The 22,391-nt window shown below is 39.7% G+C and overlaps 1 protein-coding gene across 2 annotated transcripts in view; it reads left to right on the forward strand.

The window, feature by feature from the left end:
• The window catches only part of LOC103260518 (phospholipid-transporting ATPase IB), a 549,519-nt gene that overhangs the window by 32,175 nt on the left and 494,953 nt on the right, over positions 1-22,391 (forward strand). For both annotated transcript variants that reach the window (XM_008058151.2, XM_021712400.1), the window contains exons 2-4: positions 19,726-19,825; positions 20,278-20,376; positions 21,675-21,720. In XM_008058151.2, coding sequence (XP_008056342.1) covers positions 19,726-19,825; positions 20,278-20,376; positions 21,675-21,720 — 245 coding nt within the window. The remainder of the gene's footprint in view (positions 1-19,725; positions 19,826-20,277; positions 20,377-21,674; positions 21,721-22,391) is intronic.

Below are 22,391 nucleotides of genomic sequence, written 5' to 3' on the forward strand. Positions count from 1 at the left end.
GCACTACCATGCCCGGCTAATTTTTTGATTTATTGTAGAATGAGGTCTCGCCAAGCTGCCCAGGCGGGTCTCGAACCCGCGGGCTCAGGCAATCCACTCACCTTAGCCTCCCAAGGCACGGGATTACAGGCTGAGCCACCGAGCCCAGCTCAAAAGTGAAATTAAAGCAGATTATAAACACAAGAGAAATATAGTGGGAATTTGAGGCCCCATAAAATACTAAGTTAAACATTGGAGGGCTTTTTTTTTTGTATTTTTGAGGCATATAAATATGCCATATGCCTTATGTATTTGTTCACTTTTGAAAAACTAAACCAGTGTCTGCTTCAACTGTGCGTGCATTTCTTTGATTCCTACTCTGTCTATTATTCTATTTTAGATAGAGGGTTGGGCAGAAAGGAAGGGTCATACAAAAGGTGCAACCCTCATGTGTTTTATTTTATTATTATTATTTTTATTTCGTAGAACCAAGGTCTTGCTATGTGACCCAGGCTGGTCTCGAACTCCTGAGTTCGAGTGATCCTCCCACCTTGGCCTCCCACAGTGCTGGGATTACAGGTGTGAGCCACCATGCCCCTCCCATTTCCTTTTTTTTTTTTTTTTTTAAAAGTAGGATTTATTGAGAAGACGTAAAGGCTCTCAAGCAGGAAGGGCCTGGAAGAGGGTTTCCCTCCTATTGTTTTTGCAATTATTTTTCATTTGACATTTATTCCATGTGTTTTTTTTTTTTGGAAGTTGTAGCTACAGAAGATTATTTATTCAGAACTATTAAAAATTTTTTCCTTTCCTTTTTTTCTTTCTTTTTAAAAAAAATAGGTGATGCTCAGGTGGAGTCACTGTGTAGTCTGATGGAAAGGTCATATATGATGCTCTGTGGTTCGTTTCCTTGTTAATAAGTGTGTACCCATAAAGCAAAAGATAGTTCTTATTACTTCTAAGTATTCGCTTGGGTCAGTGGACTTGAGGCCATCTGATGCTATTAACCTCCATCTGTATTCTCAGAACTGCATTTTTAACAAGGATTGGCAGTTATTGTTTAGTCCTTGAGCAAGTTACGGCTCTGCCCCCACTTTCCTCTCATGGAGGGAAATATCCCGGTGATAGTCACTGTCCCAAGAGTGATGTATGTCTTGATGTTAGAATGACTGTATTCACCTTCAGGGGTGACCATGACTGGACTGAATGACTGGATCGAATGGCTCTAAAATTGTCTGCCTTGACCTTGATCTTAAGTTTGCAGATGATAGAACTTTTATTAGTTTTATTGCCAAAGTTTTTTTTTTTTGGGTGGGGATGGGGGGATGGGAAGGGGATGGTCAATTTCTCTCTCTCTTTTAAGAGACCTTGTGACACATACCCTGTCTCCTTTCTTCCAGCTTCTTTTCTTAGAACTGCATAAACCCGCTTGATTTATTTTTCCTTATGAGATCATCATTTTCCTCCTTGGTTTTCATATAGCCTTAGTGTCTGATATTAATTATAAAGTCTGAATAGTAAGACCATTTTATGTCTGGAGAACTGGTTATACATGTGAAAAATCACCTTAACATATACTTTTAGCATAACCTCACAGATGTCCTTTTTTTTTTTTGAGTTGGAGTCTCACTCTGTCGTCCAGACTGGAGTGCAGTGGCCACTCCCGGCCACCGCAGCCTCGACCTGCTGGGCTCTGGCGATCCTTCCGCCTCAGCCTTCCAAGTAGCTGGAACTACAGGCACGCGTTACCATGCCCGGATAATTTTTATTTTATTTTATTGTAGAGATGAGGTCTCACCAAGTTGCCTAGGCGGGTCTCGAACCCGCGGGCTCAGGCAATCCACTCACCTCAGCCTCCCAAAGCGCGGGATTACAGGCTGAGCCACCAAGCCTGGCTCTCACAGATGTCTTAAAGCACATCCTGATATGAAGATCTCAGCTTTTTGTCAGATTGTCTTGTCTTTCCATTTTTTGTTTTCTTTGTATCTGACGTAGAGATGCTGTATCTCCAACGTGAGCTTTTGACAATCTTGGCTCTGCCAGTCTGGTGAACCATGAGAGCCTGGCCAGTTACTTCTCTCACAAAACCATTACCAGCTGGCTTCCATGGCTCTGACCCTGCAGTCTTAATATTATTATTATTATTACATACACTATGTACTATGTAATATATGATAATGTTGTAAATATTATTATCAGGCCAGACATAGTGGTTCGCACCTATAATCTCAGCACTTTGGGAGACTGAGGCTGGAGGACTGCTTCAGCCCAGGAGTTTGAGACCAGCCTGGGCAACATAGTGATACCTTGTCTCTACTAAAAATCAGAAATATTAGCTGAGCCTGGTGACGTACACCTGTCGTCCCAGCTACTCGGGAGACTGAGGTGGGAAGACCACCTGAGCCCAGGAGGTCAAGGCTGCAGTGAGCCGTGATCGTGCCACTACACTCCACCCTGGGCAACAGAGTGAGACCCTGAGTCAAAAAATATATATATTATTTTCAGTCATATTCCTGCCTTTCTTTGTATTCTTCTCTACAGACGTTCTTTCTTGCGCTAGGATTATACATTAGCCACAACTTCATGAGATCTGTGACACTGTGAGGAAAAACATGGACTCCACTCAAGAGTCTGGAAATAGAGGCACAGAAAGTCAAGCAGCTTCCACAAGCCAATGCTGGGATGAGAAACCAGCTTTCAATATTCCCTGACCAGCCTGTATGATCCTGAGGAAACCAGATCTAACCATGCTTGACTGCTGCTGAATACAATTAATAATTAGCTTCATTGAAACTCTAATTTTGCATTTCTCCTAGATGGTACATAAGGAGATATCCAGAGCAATTCTGGTTTCCTTGCTGAAAGTTAGGTATTTTCCAGTTGAATGAGACTCTTTTGAGAGCAGCTGGCAGATTTCTTAACTTCTGACTTCAGGTCATTCATTGTAGAAATGCTATCATGGGCACATGATTATTTTTGCCATACCCTCAGCACAAAGATGCCAAGAGTGGTCTTGAACTCCTGGATTCAAAGCAGTCCTCCTGGCTTGGCCTCCCAAAGGATTGGGTGACTTTAGATGTGTTTCTGTTACAAGAAGCAGAAATTAGTTTCTGATTAAGAACATTTTTTATTCTAAGCAAACTATCTACCCATTTTTCTTAGAATTTACATGCATCTTGAGTTGTTTGCCTTTCAAAAAAGTTGTTTTGCAGTGGTTATTCATATTGGTTTTCAATAAAGAAGAGATTTCTGATTAACGGCATTGTGTCTGCATTTCATTTAATCTAGAATATTAAGAAACTGGCCCAAATGTGCAAATATTGTGGTTCAGTCCTGGATTAATGACTTTTTGTTTCAATTACTGCTACAGCCATTTTGCCAATAGCTCAAAATGGTTTGTAATAGTGTTCATTTCCCAAAATATATCCTATTTTTCAAAGCATGACTACTAATTGGAATTACTAACTATAATACAAATATTTCTTCTAGAAAAGTTTTAGGTGTTTATTCCTAAAGTGATGACCTAATTCAAGAAACTAGATCTTCATCTGAGAGTTTGTAGTTTAGCACAAAGCATGTCGTGTATGACTTTTAAAAAACCTTCAGAAGAACTTAAGATGAAATCGTTTTGTCTACATTTTTTCATCAAGTATCATTTCCAAATCTTAAATAACTGTTTAAAAACAGGTAGTAACTAATCTTTCTTTAACCTTTCTTTTTATTTGTGATGTTAGTTTTCCATTGAGAACTTGGGCTAAAAATACATATGCTGGGTTGAATGTCCCTTACCCAAAATACTTGAGATCCACAGTGTTTTGAATTTCAATTTTTTTTGGATTTTGGGAAATGTGCATATACATAATGAGATCTCTTGGGGGTGGGGGGTGAGATCCAAGTCCAAACGCAAAATTGACTTATGTTTCATACATAGCTTGTATTCATGGCCTGAAAGTAAATTTATTTATTTTTTAGATTTGCAAATATAGTTTATTTAAAAACTAAATTAGAAAGAGAAAGAGGAGATTCGACTCCCCAAGGCAGGGGAGGGGGCCAAAACTAGAAAACATGGCCTGGCCTTAGCTCAAAGATCACATGGCCACACCATAGCTTAGCAAGGCAATGGCTGAGAGTAATTATATATAATGTTTTAAAAATAATTTTGTGCATCAAACATCATTTGTGTATCTTCAACCATCAGAGAGCAAGAGTGTCATGTCAGCACTCAAAAAGTTTTAGATTTTGGAGCACTTTGGACTTTTGGATTAGGAATATTCAACCTGTGCGTGTATATGTACAGTATATGCATATACTAGGGGACCCCCAAAAATCCGGAATTGTCTTTTGGAGGGCAGGCCCCTTGTAGTACAGGCTTTCCCCCACTAGGTGAGTGTTCTAGGAATCCACTGGCATCCGTGGACCAGCTAGCGTTGTTCTGAGAGGCTGCATTCGGCTTCAGTGAATTTTTTTGGAGATTCTTTCAAGGCGTTTGCCCATTTCATGATGGGTGATTTGCGAATGCACCTGCCCGCACTGTGCTGAATGTTCAACAGTTTTTGACCCCAAGCAGCATGACCTTTATGTCCCATCATCCATCTTCACTTGATCTCACCCCAAGCAACATTTTTTTTTTGTTTCCCTGGGTGAAAAAAGTCTTCAAAGGGAAACGTTTTGCCCTTGTGGAAAAGAGGTGAAACAAACAAACAAACAAAAAAGGCAGAAGCACTAAAAGGCATCAAAATCGATGAGTTCAAAAACTGTTTTGAACGGTGGAAAAAGCATCTCAATAGGTGTATTGCATCCAATGGAGAGTACTTGGAAGATGACTGAAGTTTAAACATGTAAGAATAAGTACACATTTTAAAATAAATAAACTCTGACTTTTTGGGTCCCCTTTGTATGTATAACTTACCATATATAAAAATTATAAATAATCACCTTTATATATGTATATATATAAACACTATATAGAGGGAGATATTATCTTACCAAGAGTCAGAACATATATAAAACTATTGTAAATCAATATGGTATTAAATGGAAATTAACAAAGGTATTTATAGAACTAAATACATGCCAGTATATTAAAAAGTATATTCTCAGTTAATGGAAAGGATAATTGAGGTGGTACCATTTATTAAATAATGTGGCTGTCAGGATGAAGACTAAATTGGACTCCATCCTTTACTATGTGTGAAAATAAGTTCTGATTGCAGAAATTAAAGATTGACATGAAAAATCAGTAAAGCCAACTTAGAGATTACATATATAATTAACGGTTGGGAAAGAATTTCTTAATAGTAAACCAAAGTGCTATAACTTTTTCTTTGTATGTCAAGGGAACCATGAAAAAATTTAATATATAAATGACTAGTCTAGGAAACACTAAATGTAAACTACTTGATGTAAAATAGAGTTATTAGTTAGATTTTACCAAGAGGTCTTGCAAATGGATACCGAAAAGATCAGTAAACTAATGGGAAAATTGGCAAAATTCATGAGGAAGTAATATGGTCCACAAGTATATAAAAAGATGTTTAACTTTATTAGTAATCGGGGAACACAAATTAATGGGACAATGGTGTATTATTTGACATAAGATTGAGTACTGTAAAAAACTGTTAATACCCATTGCTGGCAGGATATTCACATAAAGAACACTCCAACACATTACTGGTAGACATCTTTAAATTCCTCTTGGGAAGTTATCTGCTTGCTATCTACTGTTCAAATTAAACATTCATGTTCCTCTTGGAACAGAAAAAAGACACTAAGTAGAAACTTAGGGAGTCTGAAGGAAGTGTGTACTTTAATAATTTCTAAAAACCACATAATGCTTAGATACATAAATTCCACTCCAGGCAATCTATCTCATAGAATTAGACTCACTGGTATTCATGGATGTGTGAATATGCTTATTTGTTGTAACATGTCATAGAGTATAAAAAGTATGGAAGAAAAGTAAATGCTCGTCTTAGGAGAATGGCTTGGTAAATTATAGAATATTATGTAGAATTATAGAATAATTAAAAAGAATGACTTAAAACTATACCATTGACTTGAGAGGAATTTGCAGTACTGTTGAGTGAGGAAAACAAAACTCAGATCATTGTATAACATCCCATAACTGTGGGACTTTGGCAACCCTCTGATTATGTGTGAGTATGCGTGCAAGTCTATGTGAGATTGTATAAGTGGAGAAAAATATGGAAGGGTCTATAGGTTGTTATTAAAATAACCAGGTATAAGGCCAGACACAGTGGCTCATGCCTATAATACCAGCACTTTGGGAGGCTGAGATGGGAGGATCATTTGAGGTCAGGAGTTCAAGACCAACCTTGGCTATATAGTGAGACTCTGTCTCTACAAAAAACGTACAAAATTAACCAGGTGTGGTAGTGCGTGCTTGCAGTCCCAGTTACTTGGGAGGCTGAGGTGGGGGGATGGCTTGAGCCCAGGGGTTCAAGGTTACGGTGAACTATGATTGTATCATTGCACTCTAGCTTGGGTGATAGAGTGAAACCTTGTGTCTAAATAAATAAATAAAACAACCATGTGTAAATCACTTACATGTTTGTATTAGATTATGTGTATATTTGCAGAAGCTAATGGGGTTTAAGCTGTGGGACATCTGCCCACCCCAAGGCCTCGAGAGGGACCCTACAGATATCTACATGGCCATTTCTTTTTGTATAACTTCATAGATTTGTGTAAGAACCCTGTCTCTTTTCCTCACACTTACCCCCTCTTACTTTTCTCTCGTGTTTGGGGACTTTGGGGATCTGACTGAGAGAAAGTGTTGAGCTGGAGACAACATTTTGTTTGGGTTTAGAGATGTATTTACATGATGTGCAGTCATTTTATGAATAGGTAAAGTGTTACCTGTCACAACATAGGAGTAAGGATCATGTCCTTCCTGTCCACTGCTGTGCCTGGGGTTGTGATGTGGTGTAGCATTGCCTCGAGTATAGAATATCAGTGTGGGCCAGGCTTGGTGGGTCAGCCTGTAATCCCAGCACTTTGGGAGGCCAAGATGAGTGGATTGCCTGAGCCCACGGGTTCGAGACCAGCCCGGACAACTCGGTGAGACCTCGTCTCTACAATAAAATAAAAAATTAGTCAGGTATCGTAGCACATGCCCGTGGTTCCGGCTACTTGGAAGGCTGAGGCGAAAGGATCGCCGGAGCCCAGCAGGTCGACGCTGGGGTGGTCGTGAATGTGCCACTGCACTCCAGCCTTGGCAACGGAGTGAGACTCCAACTCCAAAAAAAAAAAAAAAAAGAATGTCAGTGTGGCATATTACACTCAAAGTATGACTTATATTAGAGAAAGAGAAGGGGCCAGAAGCTGGTCTGCAGGAAAACCTTCCAGACTTTTTTATTTTTATTTTGGTAGAGACAGAGTCTTGCTATATTGCCCAGACTGGTCTCGAACTCCTGGGCTCAAGCAATCCACTTGCCTCAGCCTCCCAAAGTGCTGGGATTTACAGGCAGGAGTCACTACGCCCAGCCCAGATATTAGGTTTCACTTAGGAAGGAAATCTGATAACAATGTCTCTGAATTTGACAACAATCATAAAAATTACATGACACGTTTTTGATAAATTATGGAGCTGACATAAACTTTATCAAAAGATCAATGAAAAATAATGAATCAACTATAGCTAGAGGAAAGAAGAATTTTCTTTCTATTCTTTCTATACAAATTATTGCAAAATTGTCACGTGGACAACTAAGCGAATAAAATTTACAAAGTGTGTGTGTGGGAATTTTATAGAATACCAACCAGATGGCTAATAAAAATAATATGTTTTCTAGATATTGTGATGTAGTATTTTTCAGCTTTTGTGAATTTGTAATATGTTGTGAATTTTTGAAATTCTGAACCAACATTCACTTTTGTGCCCCATTTTGTTTTTGTAATTCTGGATTTTTTTAAAAAGCAAGTTTACCAAATTGTGTGCATATTGTATACAAATTGCATCCCGACCCCACAAAATCTGTTTATCACTCTGGGTTATATAAATGAGTAAATTTAATGAAAAGACGGAAAACATTTTAGAATTATTTAGGGATGAATAGTAGTACTCTGTTTTTTTTTTTTGTTTGTTTGTTTTTTTAAGGTGGGGAATCAGGATTTATTGAGAGGACAGAAAAACTCCCACAGCAGGAGGGGACCTTAGGAGGTTGCCCAGTACTCTGTGTTTTTAATGTTAAATGGTCACAAGTAAATACAGAGGGTGCCAAAAAAATGTATGCACATTTTAAGAAAGAAAAACTCTATTAAAATTGGAATACTTAATATATACCGATAACAAAAAATGAATACAAGTCATCTTTGACTTCTGCAATTACAAGGCATACTCAAAGTGATCCTCAGCGTTCAGACACTTCTGATGATGGTGAACTTCTGCTTGATACGTAGATCGCATCTCTTAAAATGTGAGTATATATATTTGGTACCACCAGTATACACGAAGCAAATGCAATAAGGTGAATTCTTCCTTAAACATGGCTTCACTAAGAATTCCTGTTAGATAAATTGCCGAAAAACTTGAACTTCTCTGGCTAAGATCTGCTGCTCTGGTGTGGTTGACTTTGCTGAAGGGTGACCAGTAGAGGGCACTGTGCTGTTAGTCTGAGGTCCATGGTGAGCTCCACCTGCAAGGTGCAGAGAGGTGGTTAAGAGAATACATATTTGATGGGGCTATTTGATAGAGCTCGTTGTGTAAGACAGGAGTTGCTTTCTCTCTGTCTGTTTTTGTCCCCACCCCCCCGCGCTCTCAGTTTTTGTCTATCTCTGTCCCCCCATGGCTATAACTCTCTCTTTCTCCCATCTCTGTGTCTTTCTCTATCCCCCCACCTCTTTCTCTATCTCTTTCCCTCTCTCTCTCTCTCTTTTTCACTCTCTCTCTCTAACTCTGTCTTCCTCTATCCCTCTCTCTCTCTGGCTGTCTCTGTCTACCATCTCTATCACTGTCTTTCTTTCTCTGTCTGTCTCCATCTCTCTCTCTCTCTGTCTCTCTCTTCTTCTCTGTCTTTCTCTATCTCCATCCTTCTCTCTGTCATTAACTCCTCTCTCTCTCTCTCTCTCTCTCTCTCCGTATCCCTCTGTCTCTTTTTCTCTTTGTCTTTCTCTGTCTACCTCTATCCTTCTTTCTCTGTCTCTGTCCCCCATTTCTCTCTCTCTCTCTCTTTCTCTCTCTCTCTGTCTCTCTCTCTCTCTCACACACACACACACACACACACACACACACACACACACACACACACACACACACACACACAGTGTTAGACTAGATGGATGGATTACAGATTGTGTAGGCAAGAACAGGGAAAAGCCTGTGAGAGATGATGACCCCTTGGGCTGTTGGCTCAGAAGAGAAGAAGGATGTGGTTTGATGAAAGGAAGAAAGAAAGATGTTCCAGGAATTTGGCAGAGGATGAAAGGGAGCAAGGGAACTTAATAAGAGCAGATACTCTTCAGAATCAAGCGGTCGCCATTTAGCAGGAAGAGCCTGACTCTCCATTCCCCTGTGGGGTAGTTTTCGGATGAAGACTGTGGTGCCGAAAGCCTGACTGCTCATCTCAGAGGAGGACCTGGACATTGAGTGCTCTGAGTGCTGCACTGATGTTTGTTCCCTGTTAGACTCTAATGGGGCAGATTAGAATTTCCCCTCCTATTATCCACAATCTAGGGTCCAATTGTTGCTGGCAAAGGAAGGGATTGTGGGGTATGGCATCAGGTGGGAGCGGTCCCCGGCCCTTTTTGTGGTGGGAAGTGGTATGGGAACCCACTGGACCATTCTCCTGCTGCATGTTCTAATAAACACCTCCTTACAATGACTTGTCCTAAAATTAACTGAAGGGACGGCCTCTCCATGATAGTTACAACTGGATGCTGTTTATTTTTATTTAAAATATTACGTTGTTATTAAGATAATATCTGCAGGTAGTTAAAGTTCAAGTAGTTCCAGCAGTCTCCTGCCTGCCTCTCCCAAAGGCAACTGCTTTGAACTCTTGCTGTTTTTAAAATTTTTTGGGTGACTTCCCCCTATTTCAAAATTAATTTTAGAAACGTGAATTTCACTTTACTTTAAAATTAAGTTTAGAAATGATGCCTCTGAATTCTCTTATAGACAACTTCACTTATTTGCTTCAGAGCCAAGTAGTGAAGCAGTGAGTCATGTTTGCTTCTTTTCTGCCATAGCTTACTTTTCCTTCCTTGTTTTTCTACTTAAATAATTTTTTCCTATATTAATCCTTATTTTTTCTCTCAGGTCAGTACACAGCCTCTGTGTACTTTATAGTACGCAACCTCTATCTATATTTTACATGCAAGCTCTCAGAACAATCTCTTGGTTTTATCTTTTCCACCCGGGATTTCCTTCCCAGATAAACAGTTTGCTCTGTAGATGTATTGTTGTAAAGTGGTCATTCCAGAACGTTCTTGCTGCTCTCTTGAGTTGGATTCCTGGATATTTGGATAGAGAGAGAGAGAGAGAGAGAGAGAGAGAGAGTGTGTGTGTATGTGTGTGTTGGGGGAGTGGAGTACTTTCTTGATTACTGTCTAGTATTATTGAAGCATGTCTTGCAGTCAGGAGTTTCCTAAGATTGCTTATGTGAATTTGGGTGTCTGATACCTTGGCTGCGTATAGAAATCTAAAGTTTTGCCCTGTCTATTTTGCTAGTAAGAAATTCAATGTCATATTGATTTCCCCCCATTTATAAATAAGCTCTTTTTAATAGTTTTGTGTTTTAAAAAATATTTGGTATTCTATGATTAAACATTTTGATATGGGTCTCTTATTGTTTTGGATACTGATGAGCCCTTTCAATTAGAAAATAGTTCTTCGACTTCTAGGAAATTTTCTTGTGTATTATGTTTTAATACTCTCTTTCTCTGGTGTTGTGAAACTTACTGGTTGGATATTGGTGTTTGTATTGGTACTGTGAAGTCTTTTTTATTTTTTCATCTTTTTTTTTTTTTTTTGACTTTACTTTTTGAGGGAACTGCTCGCTTTTATTTTTCACTTCTTCTAGTGTCTTCTTTTAGTTACACTAGCATACTTCTAATTGCCAATAGCTCTTTGATTTTGTTATTTTGTTTATTTTAAGGAATAGCATCTTATTCTTGTTTTATGTGAATGTGTTCTCAACTTATGACTCTGAATTTACTAGCATTTTTTTTGAGTCAGAGTCTCACTCTGTTGCCCAGACTGGAGTGCAGTGGCACGATCACAGCCCACCACAGCCTTGACCTCTTGGGCTTAGGCCCTTCACCCTTTCAGTAAACATTGAACACATTGTATGTTGGACAGATATAAGGCGCATATTTTTCCTTGAAATGCAGGAGAATAGGTGATTGTTTTTGGCTGTCTTTACACATCATGAATTTATTGTTTACTTTTTGATGACAGATGTCAAGCCAGTTTCATTTCTGGCTTTTTGGAGGCTTGCTTTAAGAGGAAGTTACACTTTGAGCAGCTACTGAACTTTAGGTTTGCTTCTGGAGAATGGTTGTCAACTTCATTGTTTCTCACAGCTGCATCATTGGACCCCAGCACTGTCTCTGAGTTCTTGCTTTTTGCTGTGTTTGGAGAGAGACTCGCAGTGCTTTGTGATTTGTGATGATTGGGTAGCCCAGAACCACCGTTTTGCTGGGCCCTGATTTCTAATGGGTTGTTTTCCATACTTGCCTGATTGTGAGTTATGAAGAGAGCATGTCCCTGTGTACATACAACACGTCCACCTCCGTGAGTCAGGTGCCTCAGAGGCAAGGTCTGCAGATGGGTGCTATCGTCAGATTTTCCTCTTTATAGAATCCTCCAGAGGCTTCTCTTCCTGAAAAGGGCCAGTGTGTGGACATGAGCCACAAGGCCCTGTGGGTTGGCCCTGGTCACCACTTCGATTTCAGTTCTCTTTGTGCTTCTCCACATCTGTTCACCCAGACTGGCTTCCTTACTGTCCCTCCAAAGAGAGAAAGAACAGGACCCCTCTTCATCTCAGCGTTTCTGCACCTGCTGTTCCCTCTCTCTGCAAAGCTCTTCCTCGGTATATCCACGTGGCTTGCTCTTGCTCCTTCACCTCCTTGAGGCTTGGCTTGCATGTCATCACAGTGAAGCCTTCCTTGATCCCCCCCTCACCCCACAGACCAGTTAGTGTATCCTTCCCTGATTTGTCTTCCTCTGGGGTGTCTATCACCATCTGTCCTGTTATGTGCTCTGTTTATTTTTATTTTGTTTTTACATTTCTGAAGTTAATTATTGGAAACCTACTATTTACAGAGATGTGTATTGCTAAATAAAAGTTTTAAAGGTAGATAATGTCAACATTTTGATAATTATATCACTGTATTTGTCTACTATGAGAGCTTGTTGGATCTTTTTTCTGTATCTAGCTTCACAATAGAACAGTTTTATAATGTGATGTGTTTTTGCATGCATCGTTAGAAAGAACCAGTCTTATTAGTTTTAAAATCATACAAATACATTCCAGAAGGAGCACAATTCATTTTTTATTTGTGAGGTCAGGTATTGGACTAGATTCTTTATGCCTGTCATATTTAGTATTCACATTAGCTCTGTCAGGGAGGTATTATCATCTCCATTTTAGTGGCAAGTAAACTGAGACTCACTGTATTAGGCAGTGAAATTAGTTCTATTTAATTCCAAAGCTTTGTTTATTTTTTAAAATCTAATCTTTACTCTAGAGTTCAATCTCCTTAAGGGTATGCATTTTTGGCCACTTGATTCCCTGTAGTATCTCCAGGGCCTACTGCCATACCTAGTACACAGTTAGGGCTCAGGAAATATCTGTTGAAGGATGGATGATATATATATTTTTTGAGTCAGATTCTCACCTGTCTCCCAGGCTGGAGTGCAGTGGCATGCTCATGTTCATCATAGCCTCTACCTGCTACACTCAGGTGATCCTTCTCCAAGTAGCTGAAACTACAGGCACACGCCACTACACCCAGCTAGTTTTTTAATTCATTGCAGAGATAAGGTCTCACCAAGTTGCCCAGGCTAGTCTCAAACTCATGGGCTCAGGCAATCCTCTCACCTTGGCCTCCCTAAGTGCTGGGATTATAGGTGTGAGCCACTGCACATGGCATGGATGGATTTTGACAAGGATTTTTGACATCATTTTTCTTGTCTTTTTTCTCTGTCTGTCTCCATCTCTCTCTCTCTCCTGGGCAGAGGAGAGAGGCTAGTGCACTAGCCTAACATATTTAGGGGGAGACTGAATGAGTCACAGGCGCACATTCCTGCTTGCTCCTGGCTGGTTCTCCCCAGCACCCAGGCTCTAAGGCCTTGGTTGCCCAGGCTGCCTGAGCCCTTTTTGGCTGTGAACATCTGTAGGGGCAGTAGTGCCAACACAGGCACCCCATCCCACAAGTGGGAATGTCTTTGGGGAAGGAAGGTGACTTCTTCACTCAGGTACTTAAACTATTCTTTTGGGAAGCTCCTTTATTCACCCATTTAACCCTATAAATCTTCATCTTTCTGGCACAATGAATGGAAAGCATCTATCCTATTTTACCTTTTTTATTGATACATAATTGCTGTAGATATTTTGGGGGTGCATGTGATAACTTTATATATTCATTTAATGTGTGAAGATCAAATCAAGGTGATTAGAATATCCATCACCTTAAATATTTATTTTTTTCTTTAAGAATTATTCTTTCTAGCTATTTTGAAGTGTATACTAGATTATTGTTAACTGTAGACACTCTGTAATCTAGCAAACATTAACTCTTATTTCTTGTATCTAACTGTATATTTATATCCCTTAATCAACCTCTCTTCATCCATCTCTCTCCTCCACTCTTCCTGGCCTCTGGTAACCATCATTCTATTCTCTACTTTCATGAGATCCACTTTTTTTAGCTCCTACGTAGGAGGAATAACATGTGATAATTGTCCTTCTGTGTCTGGCTTATTTCACTTAACATGATGTTCTCCACTTCCATCCATGTTGCTGCACATGACAGGATTTCATTCTTTTTTATGATGGAATAATATTCTATTGTGTATATATACCACATTTTCTTTGTCCAGTCATCCACTGATGGATCCTTAGGTAGAGTTCATATTTTGGCTATTGTGAATATTGTGAATAGTGCTGCAATAGACCTGAAAATGTAGATATCTCTTTAATATACTGATCTCTTTTCTTTTGGACATGTACCCAGGAGTGGAATTGTTGGATTATATGGTAGTTTTTATTTGTAGTTTTGTGAGTAACTGCCATGCTGTTTTCCATAGTGACTTCACTAATTTACCTTCCTGCCAATAGTCATAAAGGTTCCCCTTTCTTCACATCCAGCGTTCATTATTCCCTGCCATTTTGGTAAGAGCCATTTACACTGGAGTGGGATATTTCATGGTGGTTTTGATTTGCGTTTTCTGATGATGAGTGGTGTTGAACATTTTTTTCATACACCTATTGGCCATTTGTATGTTTCCTTTTGAGAAATGTGTATTCAGATCTTTTGCCCGTTTTTAAATAGTAGTATTTGCATTTTTGTTGTGGTTATCACTCACTATATATTCTGGTTGCTAATCCCTTGTCAGATGAATAATTTGCAACTATTTTCTCTCCTGTGGGTTGGTTGTTTATTTTGTTGATTGTTTTATTTGCTTTGCAGAAGTTACTTAGCTTGATGCAATCCGTATTCTATTTTTTGCATTGGCTGCCTATGCTTTTGAGGTCTTACACAAATTTTTCCCCTACCGATGTCCTGGAGTCTTTCCCCCTTGTGGGAAAAAACTATTATATGACTACTATATGCCTTGGGGAAGTTTTTATAGTTTTGGGTCTTAGATTTAAGTCTTTAATCCATTTTGATTTGATTGTCTAGTATGGTGAGTGATAGGGGTCTAGTTTCATTCTTCTGCATTAGCAATTCAATTTTCTCAGCATTATTTATTGAAGAGATTGTTCTTTTCTCACTGTTTGTTCTTGTTGCTTTTGTTGAAAATGAGTTGTCTGTTGTATTCATCTGGATTCTCCAGAGGGAGAGAACCTCTTTCTCTATATGTATATATTGAAGGGAATTTATTAGGTTGAATTGGCTCACATAACTACAAGGCAAAGCCTCAGGATAGGCTGTCTGCAAGCTGGGCAAAGAGAAAGCCATAGCATGGCTTAGTCAAGGTCTGAAGGCCTCAACATCAGGGTAGCCAACAGTACAGCCCTCAATCTGAGACAGATGGCCCAAGAGTTCCTGGGAGGCTGCTGGTGCAAATCCTAGAGTCTAAAGGCTGAAGAATCTGGAATCTGATGTCCAAGGGCAGGAAGAGATGATGCAAAGCTTTCCACCTGGGAAGGGGGAGAGAGACAGAAACAGGAAAGTGAGCAAGCTGCTTATTCTTCTTCTTTCACCTGCTTTGTTTGAACTGCACTGATAGCAGATTGGATGGTGATTGCCCACATTGAGGGTGGGTCTTTCCCTCCTAGTTCACTGATTCACATGTCAATCTCCTCCAGAAATACCCACAGGTCTGGTGGTGGTGAATTCTCTTAGCTTTTGTTAGTTTGGAAAAGACCATCTCTCCTTCATATTTGAAGGATAGCTTTGCTGAATACAGTATTCTTGGATGACAGTTTTTTTCTTTGAGCACTTTGGAAATGTTGTTCCACTCCTTCCTGGCCTGTATGGTCTCTGTTGAAAAGTCTGTTGCCAAATGAATTTGAATCCCTTTATTTGTTATTTGCTTCTTTTCTCTTGCTGCTTTTAGAATCCTCTCTTTGTCCTCAATCTTTGAGAGTTTGACTATTATATGCCTTGGGGTGATGTTATTTGGGTCAGATCTGTTTGGTGTTCTCTGATATCCTGTAGCTGGATATTCATCTCCTCAAATTTTGGAAAGTTTTCTGTTATCATTTCTTTGAATAAGTGTTCTACCCCCTCCTCCCCGTCTTTCTTAACTTCCTCTAGAATACCAACAGTTCTTAGATTTGGTCTTTAGAGATGATTTTCTTTATCCTTCAGGCAACCTTCATTCCTTTTTATTCTTTCTTTTCCTCTTGCTATATATTTTCAAATAGCCTGTCTTTGAGTTTGTTAATTTGTTCCTCTTCTTGATCCATTCTTATGTTGAGAGCCTCTAAATAATTTTTCAGTTAAGCAGATGTATTTATCAATTCCAAGATTTCCATTTGATTTTTTCTTTTATTTCAATCTCTTTGATAAATTTGGGTTGGTTTTCTGTGTTATCTTGAAAATCAGAGTTTCCTTAAAACTACTATTTTGACTTCTTGGCCAGAGAGCTCAAGTATCATCATCTTGTTAGGGTTAGTCAGTGGTACCTCACTTTGTTTTTTGGGGGGAGATCATAGTTCCCTGTTTGCTCTTCTTTCTTGTGGATGTATGTCTGTGTTTGCATTGAAGAATTAGTTATTAGTCCAGTCTTCTCTCTTCAACTTGTTTTGCTTTTTATTGGATATGTTTACTTGGGAGTTCTTTGTAATTTACCTGTTGAATTTCTATATATCCCACTATTTTACTGCCTCCTTTTCAGCATTAGATGGTGCCTTAAGCACAGGTTTTCCTCAGCGCTAGTAAACACTTGAAGTGCTGCCCATACCAAATGAGGGAGGTGCCAAAGGGGATATCCCAGCAGTGTGGGAAGGCTGGCTGGGGATTCATATCCAGGGGACCTGTGAATGAATCTCTTATAGCCACTCTGGTTTGGCGTCTCTTTTGGCTAAGTTACAGAATGGAGTTGTCAGGGCCAGGGATGGAAGGCCCACCTTCCCTCTTTGTCTCTCCCTGTCCTCATGAATATTTCTCCCTTAAGGTACTCCCAATTCTTTCTGTAGGCAGGGACAGGTCTCCTGCAAGGGAAGACCAGGTGGGGAAGCTGGTTGTCACCTCAGTTTCACCTTTTCAGTGTCAAACTGTAACATGGGGAAATTTTCCACATTCTTGGTGCCTGGCAGATTGGAGAGGGGGGAGTCTCAGCTACGAACTTTCGATTTACTTACCATCTGCCTGGAGTTTTTTCACTTCTCTTTGGCCCTGGGAACTGTCTCATCCCCATGTTTGAGTTCTGGGATATTGCTGGTGATGATCTAAGTGCTTGTTTTTGGTTTTCTGTGGAGGGGAGTGCAACCATCCTGCTTTTGTGCCACCATTTTGGAACTGGAAACCCCATCCTATTACATCTTATAGTGTCTGGAGTGAATTGAATTCAAATAGGAAGTTTGAGGACATTTACCCTTTGCCACTCAAAGTGTGGTCATTGCACCAGCAACATTGACCTCTCCTGGGAATGTGTTAGAAATGCAGACTCTCCAACCCATCCCAGACTTACTGAATCAGAGTTTGCATTTGAACGAGCTACCAGAAAACTCACGTGCACTTTTAAGTTAGAGAAGCACTGTCCTAGTCTGTTCTAGTAGACTAATGTTGATGAGTACTGTCTTCAGGTGTCTGTAGTTTTATGTCTTTAATTCTGTAGCAGGACAGATAAAAATTGTATATTGTGGCAGTCATTTTAATACCATACTGTAGCCTTTTCTTGGTGTGCGTTAGTTTCTCTGAATCATGGCTCCTACTGATTGTATCTTAGGATGCAAACATTTGGGCTCATTTTTCTATATCTAATAGAGTAAAAGTTAATGTGCATCTTCCTCCCTATTCTGCTTTCTTATCTTTGGCTTCCTGGCATAAGCAAGATCCCCTTCCTCTTCAATTCTCCACCTTCATGGTGCTCAGAGACACGAGCGTCCCCAAGTACACTGAGAATTTTGGTCAAGTGGGAAACGTTTACTCACAGTTGGGCTCACGTGTGGACGGTGTGTGGATGTGTTTGTTTACACAGTTGGAGTTGTGTATGAACTGTACGTGTCTGTTTTATACAGATGGAATCTCAGGTTCAAGTGTTCTATGGCCCGGCTCTCTTACAGAATACTTTTTACATTCTTAGAGCATGTGAACTTCATATTTCCTTTACTTATAAATGTTGGTTGCTTTATGTCAGGGGTCAGGATTGTTGTACAGGAATGCATCATATTTATTTGACTTTGTCCTGTTAGCTGTCCATGAGCTATCATGTATGTGAGTTCCATATGTGTTCCTTATTCTTTAATGAGCTTCATGTCAGCTAGTTTATTCTGTCTAGTAGAATTTTACAGTGACATTCTATCACCCCACAGGACCACGTAAACAAGGAGGAACTGAGTGTAAACTAATTTTCTAGCTAATTCAGGGCTATTTCTTTAAGGGTCAGATTCTTTAAGTGTGAACTGTCTTAATATAATTTATCATATGTAACTTTATCTCATATTACTATTTTCATATAATTTATCATATACATCTTTAGTACCTTAGGCAGAAGAAGGCTAAAAGTGGTTTTATCTTTAAGCACAACTCTGATATCTGTATTGTGAAACACCGGGCTGCTGTACCTTGGGGATGTTTTTCTCTGGGGCAGTGGCAGGAGATGGCACAGGGAACTATTTCTTGTTCCTTTAGGTGATCTCAGGCTGCTATATATTTTGAGTACTCAGCTTTGGTTTTATCCTGTCATTCCAGGCTTGGTTGCTTTCAGGTCTTATAACAATGTACGTACCTCTGGTGTATTTTGTATCCTGAGCCCCTTCTTCTTCCGTTTTGGCACTTCTAATCTGTCGTGTATTCAAAACCTGCTAGATAATCTTGCTAGAATATATTTCAATTAAGAATAGGCTCAGGGCCAGGCGTGGTGGCTCATGCCTATAATCCCAGCACTTTGGGAAGCTGAGATGAGAGGATTGCTTGAGCCCAGGGATTTGAGGCCAAGCTGACCTCATCTCTACAAAAATAAAAAAAAAAATTAGCCAGGTGTGGTGGCGTGCACCTGTAGTCTAGGAGGCCGAGGCAGAAGCATCGCCTGAGCCTGGAAGGTTGAGGCTGCAGTGAACTGTGATAGTGCCACTGTACTCCAGCCTGGGCAACAGAGTAAGACTCCAAGTCAAAATAAATAAATAAAGTCTCAGAGTAATGCCTTCAGAGAGTGAGCTAGGAATCATGCAGGTGCTCTCACGGTGTGAACTTGAATAGACCTAGTTGCCTCCACAGGAGGTGTGGTTCATTTTGCCTTTGAGTTATTTCATTGCTCATTGACTGTCTGCTATGCACTACGTGCTAGGAACATACAAAGTTGAAATACACATCCTTGCTGTTTCTGTAATCTGTTCTAGGGATAGAGAAATAGAGCAGAGTGGAGACTGTGATGTAGGTGTAAACACCATGTTGTGGGCTCAGATGAAGAGGAGTCGTCATGAATTTGATCAAACTTACTGGAAGATATGGGAAGGGAGGCTGGGAAGGACAGTGGAGTCATGCAGAGACAGGGCAGCGTGGAAGGAAGAGGATATCCTAGGTGGAAACCTAAGTGGGAGCAAAGGTGACTAAACAAAGGGTATGTGGAAGGAATGGCTTTTGTTTGGGTGTGACCGAAGCCTCATCATCCGTGGTGGGTACCCAGGAGGGACACATGGACTGTTATTCACAGGCCTGTTGTTCCTGGCATGGAACCCCACAGAAGGTGGGTGAATGTCTCTGCTTCTGTCATGTGCAAACGAGACAAACACATGGGTATCAGCATTGGAAAACAAAGACCACAAAATAAAGCTCCGCAGGGAAGGTCAGCACGGCAATTTCCTTGTCTTGAGTTTTGGGAAACGTATTGTCCTGTTCTCGCGTTTTAGAACTTAGATCTATAACTGACCGTGGTGTCTTTCTTTGCACTTACAGTACGGCCAAGTACAGCGTGTTGACATTTCTACCTCGATTCTTGTATGAGCAGATTAGAAGAGCTGCTAATGCCTTCTTCCTCTTCATTGCCTTACTACAGGTAATGGTTTTTGAAAAGTTACTTAACATTTGCAGCCTTAATGACATGCAGAATGAGATTTTGCAAAAAGGTTCCTAAACTGCCAAAGTGTCACAATATTTGAATGTAGACTGTTTCTTCCATCCTGTCATTGTTTGAAAAACTGAACAGGCTTGGCTTTGTCTACAGGGAGACTTATTCTGGGATTGCCTTAAGGAGAATTGCAGTGACTAAAAGAGGCATTCAAACATGGCCCTGGGGTCATCCTTTTAAGCCTTTTGTTGTTCCGAATGCATAGCAATGTTGGATAAATTTTTTAAAAAATGTGTAAAATACATAGATAGTATTTTTAAAGTAAGGTGATTATTTTTGTGTGATAGAAATGGAACAGAACTGCAGAAGAGTGAGCAGTGAGTGCCTAAGTCCTTTTCTGTAATCTGCCAACTTCCCTCTTCTGGTCTCTTGTCTTCCAGCAAATTCCAGATGTATCACCAACAGGAAGATATACCACCCTGGTGCCATTGATCATTATTTTAACAATTGCAGGCATCAAAGAGATTGTAGAAGATTTTGTAAGTTGTTGCTTTCGAATAATGCAAACACTGTATAAAATATAACTTATAACTTACCTGCTCCCTTGGTTGATACGTTTGAGATGGGAAATTGGTCTGTAGCTTAGCCAGCCTCTCGAGACTGGTGATGGTAGTCTTTGGGAGGGAGTGTGTCCTTAGAGTGTCCTACCTGTCTGTACAGTGACACGGAAGCACTTCAAACTTTGCTTTCCAATTTTGGGTCTCTGGGCCCTCTTGATTTTCATCAGTGATGTTGCCTTAGAGTTTGCTAATTTGGGGGCAGATGAAGCATTAGAATGCCCGGGCCAGAGGTAATTTTACAAGGATCATCTCCTATTCACACAACTTTTCACAGGGAATCTCAAAGTTCTATGGCTCTAGTCATATTTCTATTCTCTCTTGCTCTCTCTTTCTCTCTCTCTCTCTCATGTCTGTCTCTGTCTCTCTGTCTCTGCATCTTTCTCTCCTACCACCCCCTATCTCTTAAAACACACACACACACACACATACACATACACACACACACACACACACACACACACACACACACACACCCCACACACACACACACACGTGCATATACACATAACAGGTAAAGAAATAAATGCAATACAGGTTGAGCATCCCTAATCAAACAAATCCCAAATCTGAAATGCCCCCAAAATCCAAAACCTTTTTGAGCACCAAAATGACACCACAAGTAGAAACCGCCACACCTGACCTCCTGTGATGGGTGCACAGAATTAGTCAAGATATTATATAAAATTACCTTCAGACTATGTGTATCAGGTGTATATGAAACATAAATTAATATATTTCATGTTTAGATGTGGATCCAATCCTTAGAGTATCTCATTATGTATATACAAATATTCCAAAATCTGAAACAATCTGAAATCCTAAACACTTCTGGTCCCAAGCATTTCAGATAACAGACCCTTAGCCTGTATAAATCAAAGCAAAGTGCTACATCAGTAAAATGAAATCAACTGTTTGTTGTTGGGTTTATCATACTGAATCATTATTTTAGTCCAGTCTAAGACAGGAAGTGAGAAGTTTCATACTTCAGAGTGCTTGTTAATTGTTAGAGTTGAAATAGAATAATTGAAACCCAAAGAGACTGCATCTAAATTTAGCAAGTGGTGATAGATCCTAAAACCATCAGACTGAATTTGACAGCACAAGTATTTTGGCAGTTAGTTTCCTTGTCTCTTGTTTTTTTCCTGATCTTGTTTGCTATTTCAATTATTCACGTGGAACTTCTGAATGTAAGACCTTTTTTTTTCTTTCTGTAACAGAAGCGACATAAGGCAGATAATGCAGTTAACAAAAAGAAAACAATAGGTAAGATACTAAGCTGAATCACTTTTTCCACTGGAAAACAAGAATAAGACTTGTGTTTAAGGAATTTTAAATAGGTAGTTAACGGCACTGAGATAAATTGGAAAAATGATCTATAAAATACTCTAAAGGAATAGTAAAATAACAAACAAATTGAACAAAATTTTAGTCCTGATAATGAAAAATTGACCAAGATTTGTATATTTTAGAATGTTAGAAAAGTTGTAATTTTCAGGAACTAGGCAGTTTTTTTGTCCATAAAAAGTCCAAGCATTCACATCCTTAGTTTATAGTCTCTTCTGGCTTCTTTCGTTCTACTTTTTATTGTTTTTATTTCTACAACACCAATTGCTTTTTTAAAAAAATTGTGTGTCTGGGCTCAGTTGCTCAGCCTGTCATCCCAGTACTTTGGGAGACCGAGGTGAGTGGATTGCCTGAATCCACGGGTTTGAGATCAGCCTAGGAACTTGGTGAGACCTCATCTCTACAATAAGTCAAAAATTAGCCAGGCGTGGTAGTGCCTGCCTGTAGTTGCAGCTTCTTGGAGGGCTGAGGTAGAAAGATCACTGGAGCATAGCAGGTCAATGCTGGGGTGACTGTGAGTATGCCACCGCACTCCAGCCTGGTCGACAGAGTGAGACTTCAACTAAAAAAAAAAAAAAATTATGTAATGT

This window comes from Carlito syrichta, unplaced genomic scaffold (genome assembly GCF_000164805.1).
Source record: "Carlito syrichta isolate Samal-C Ts95f unplaced genomic scaffold, Tarsius_syrichta-2.0.1 Scaffold303232, whole genome shotgun sequence".
Classification (NCBI taxonomy): Eukaryota; Metazoa; Chordata; class Mammalia; order Primates; family Tarsiidae; genus Carlito; species Carlito syrichta.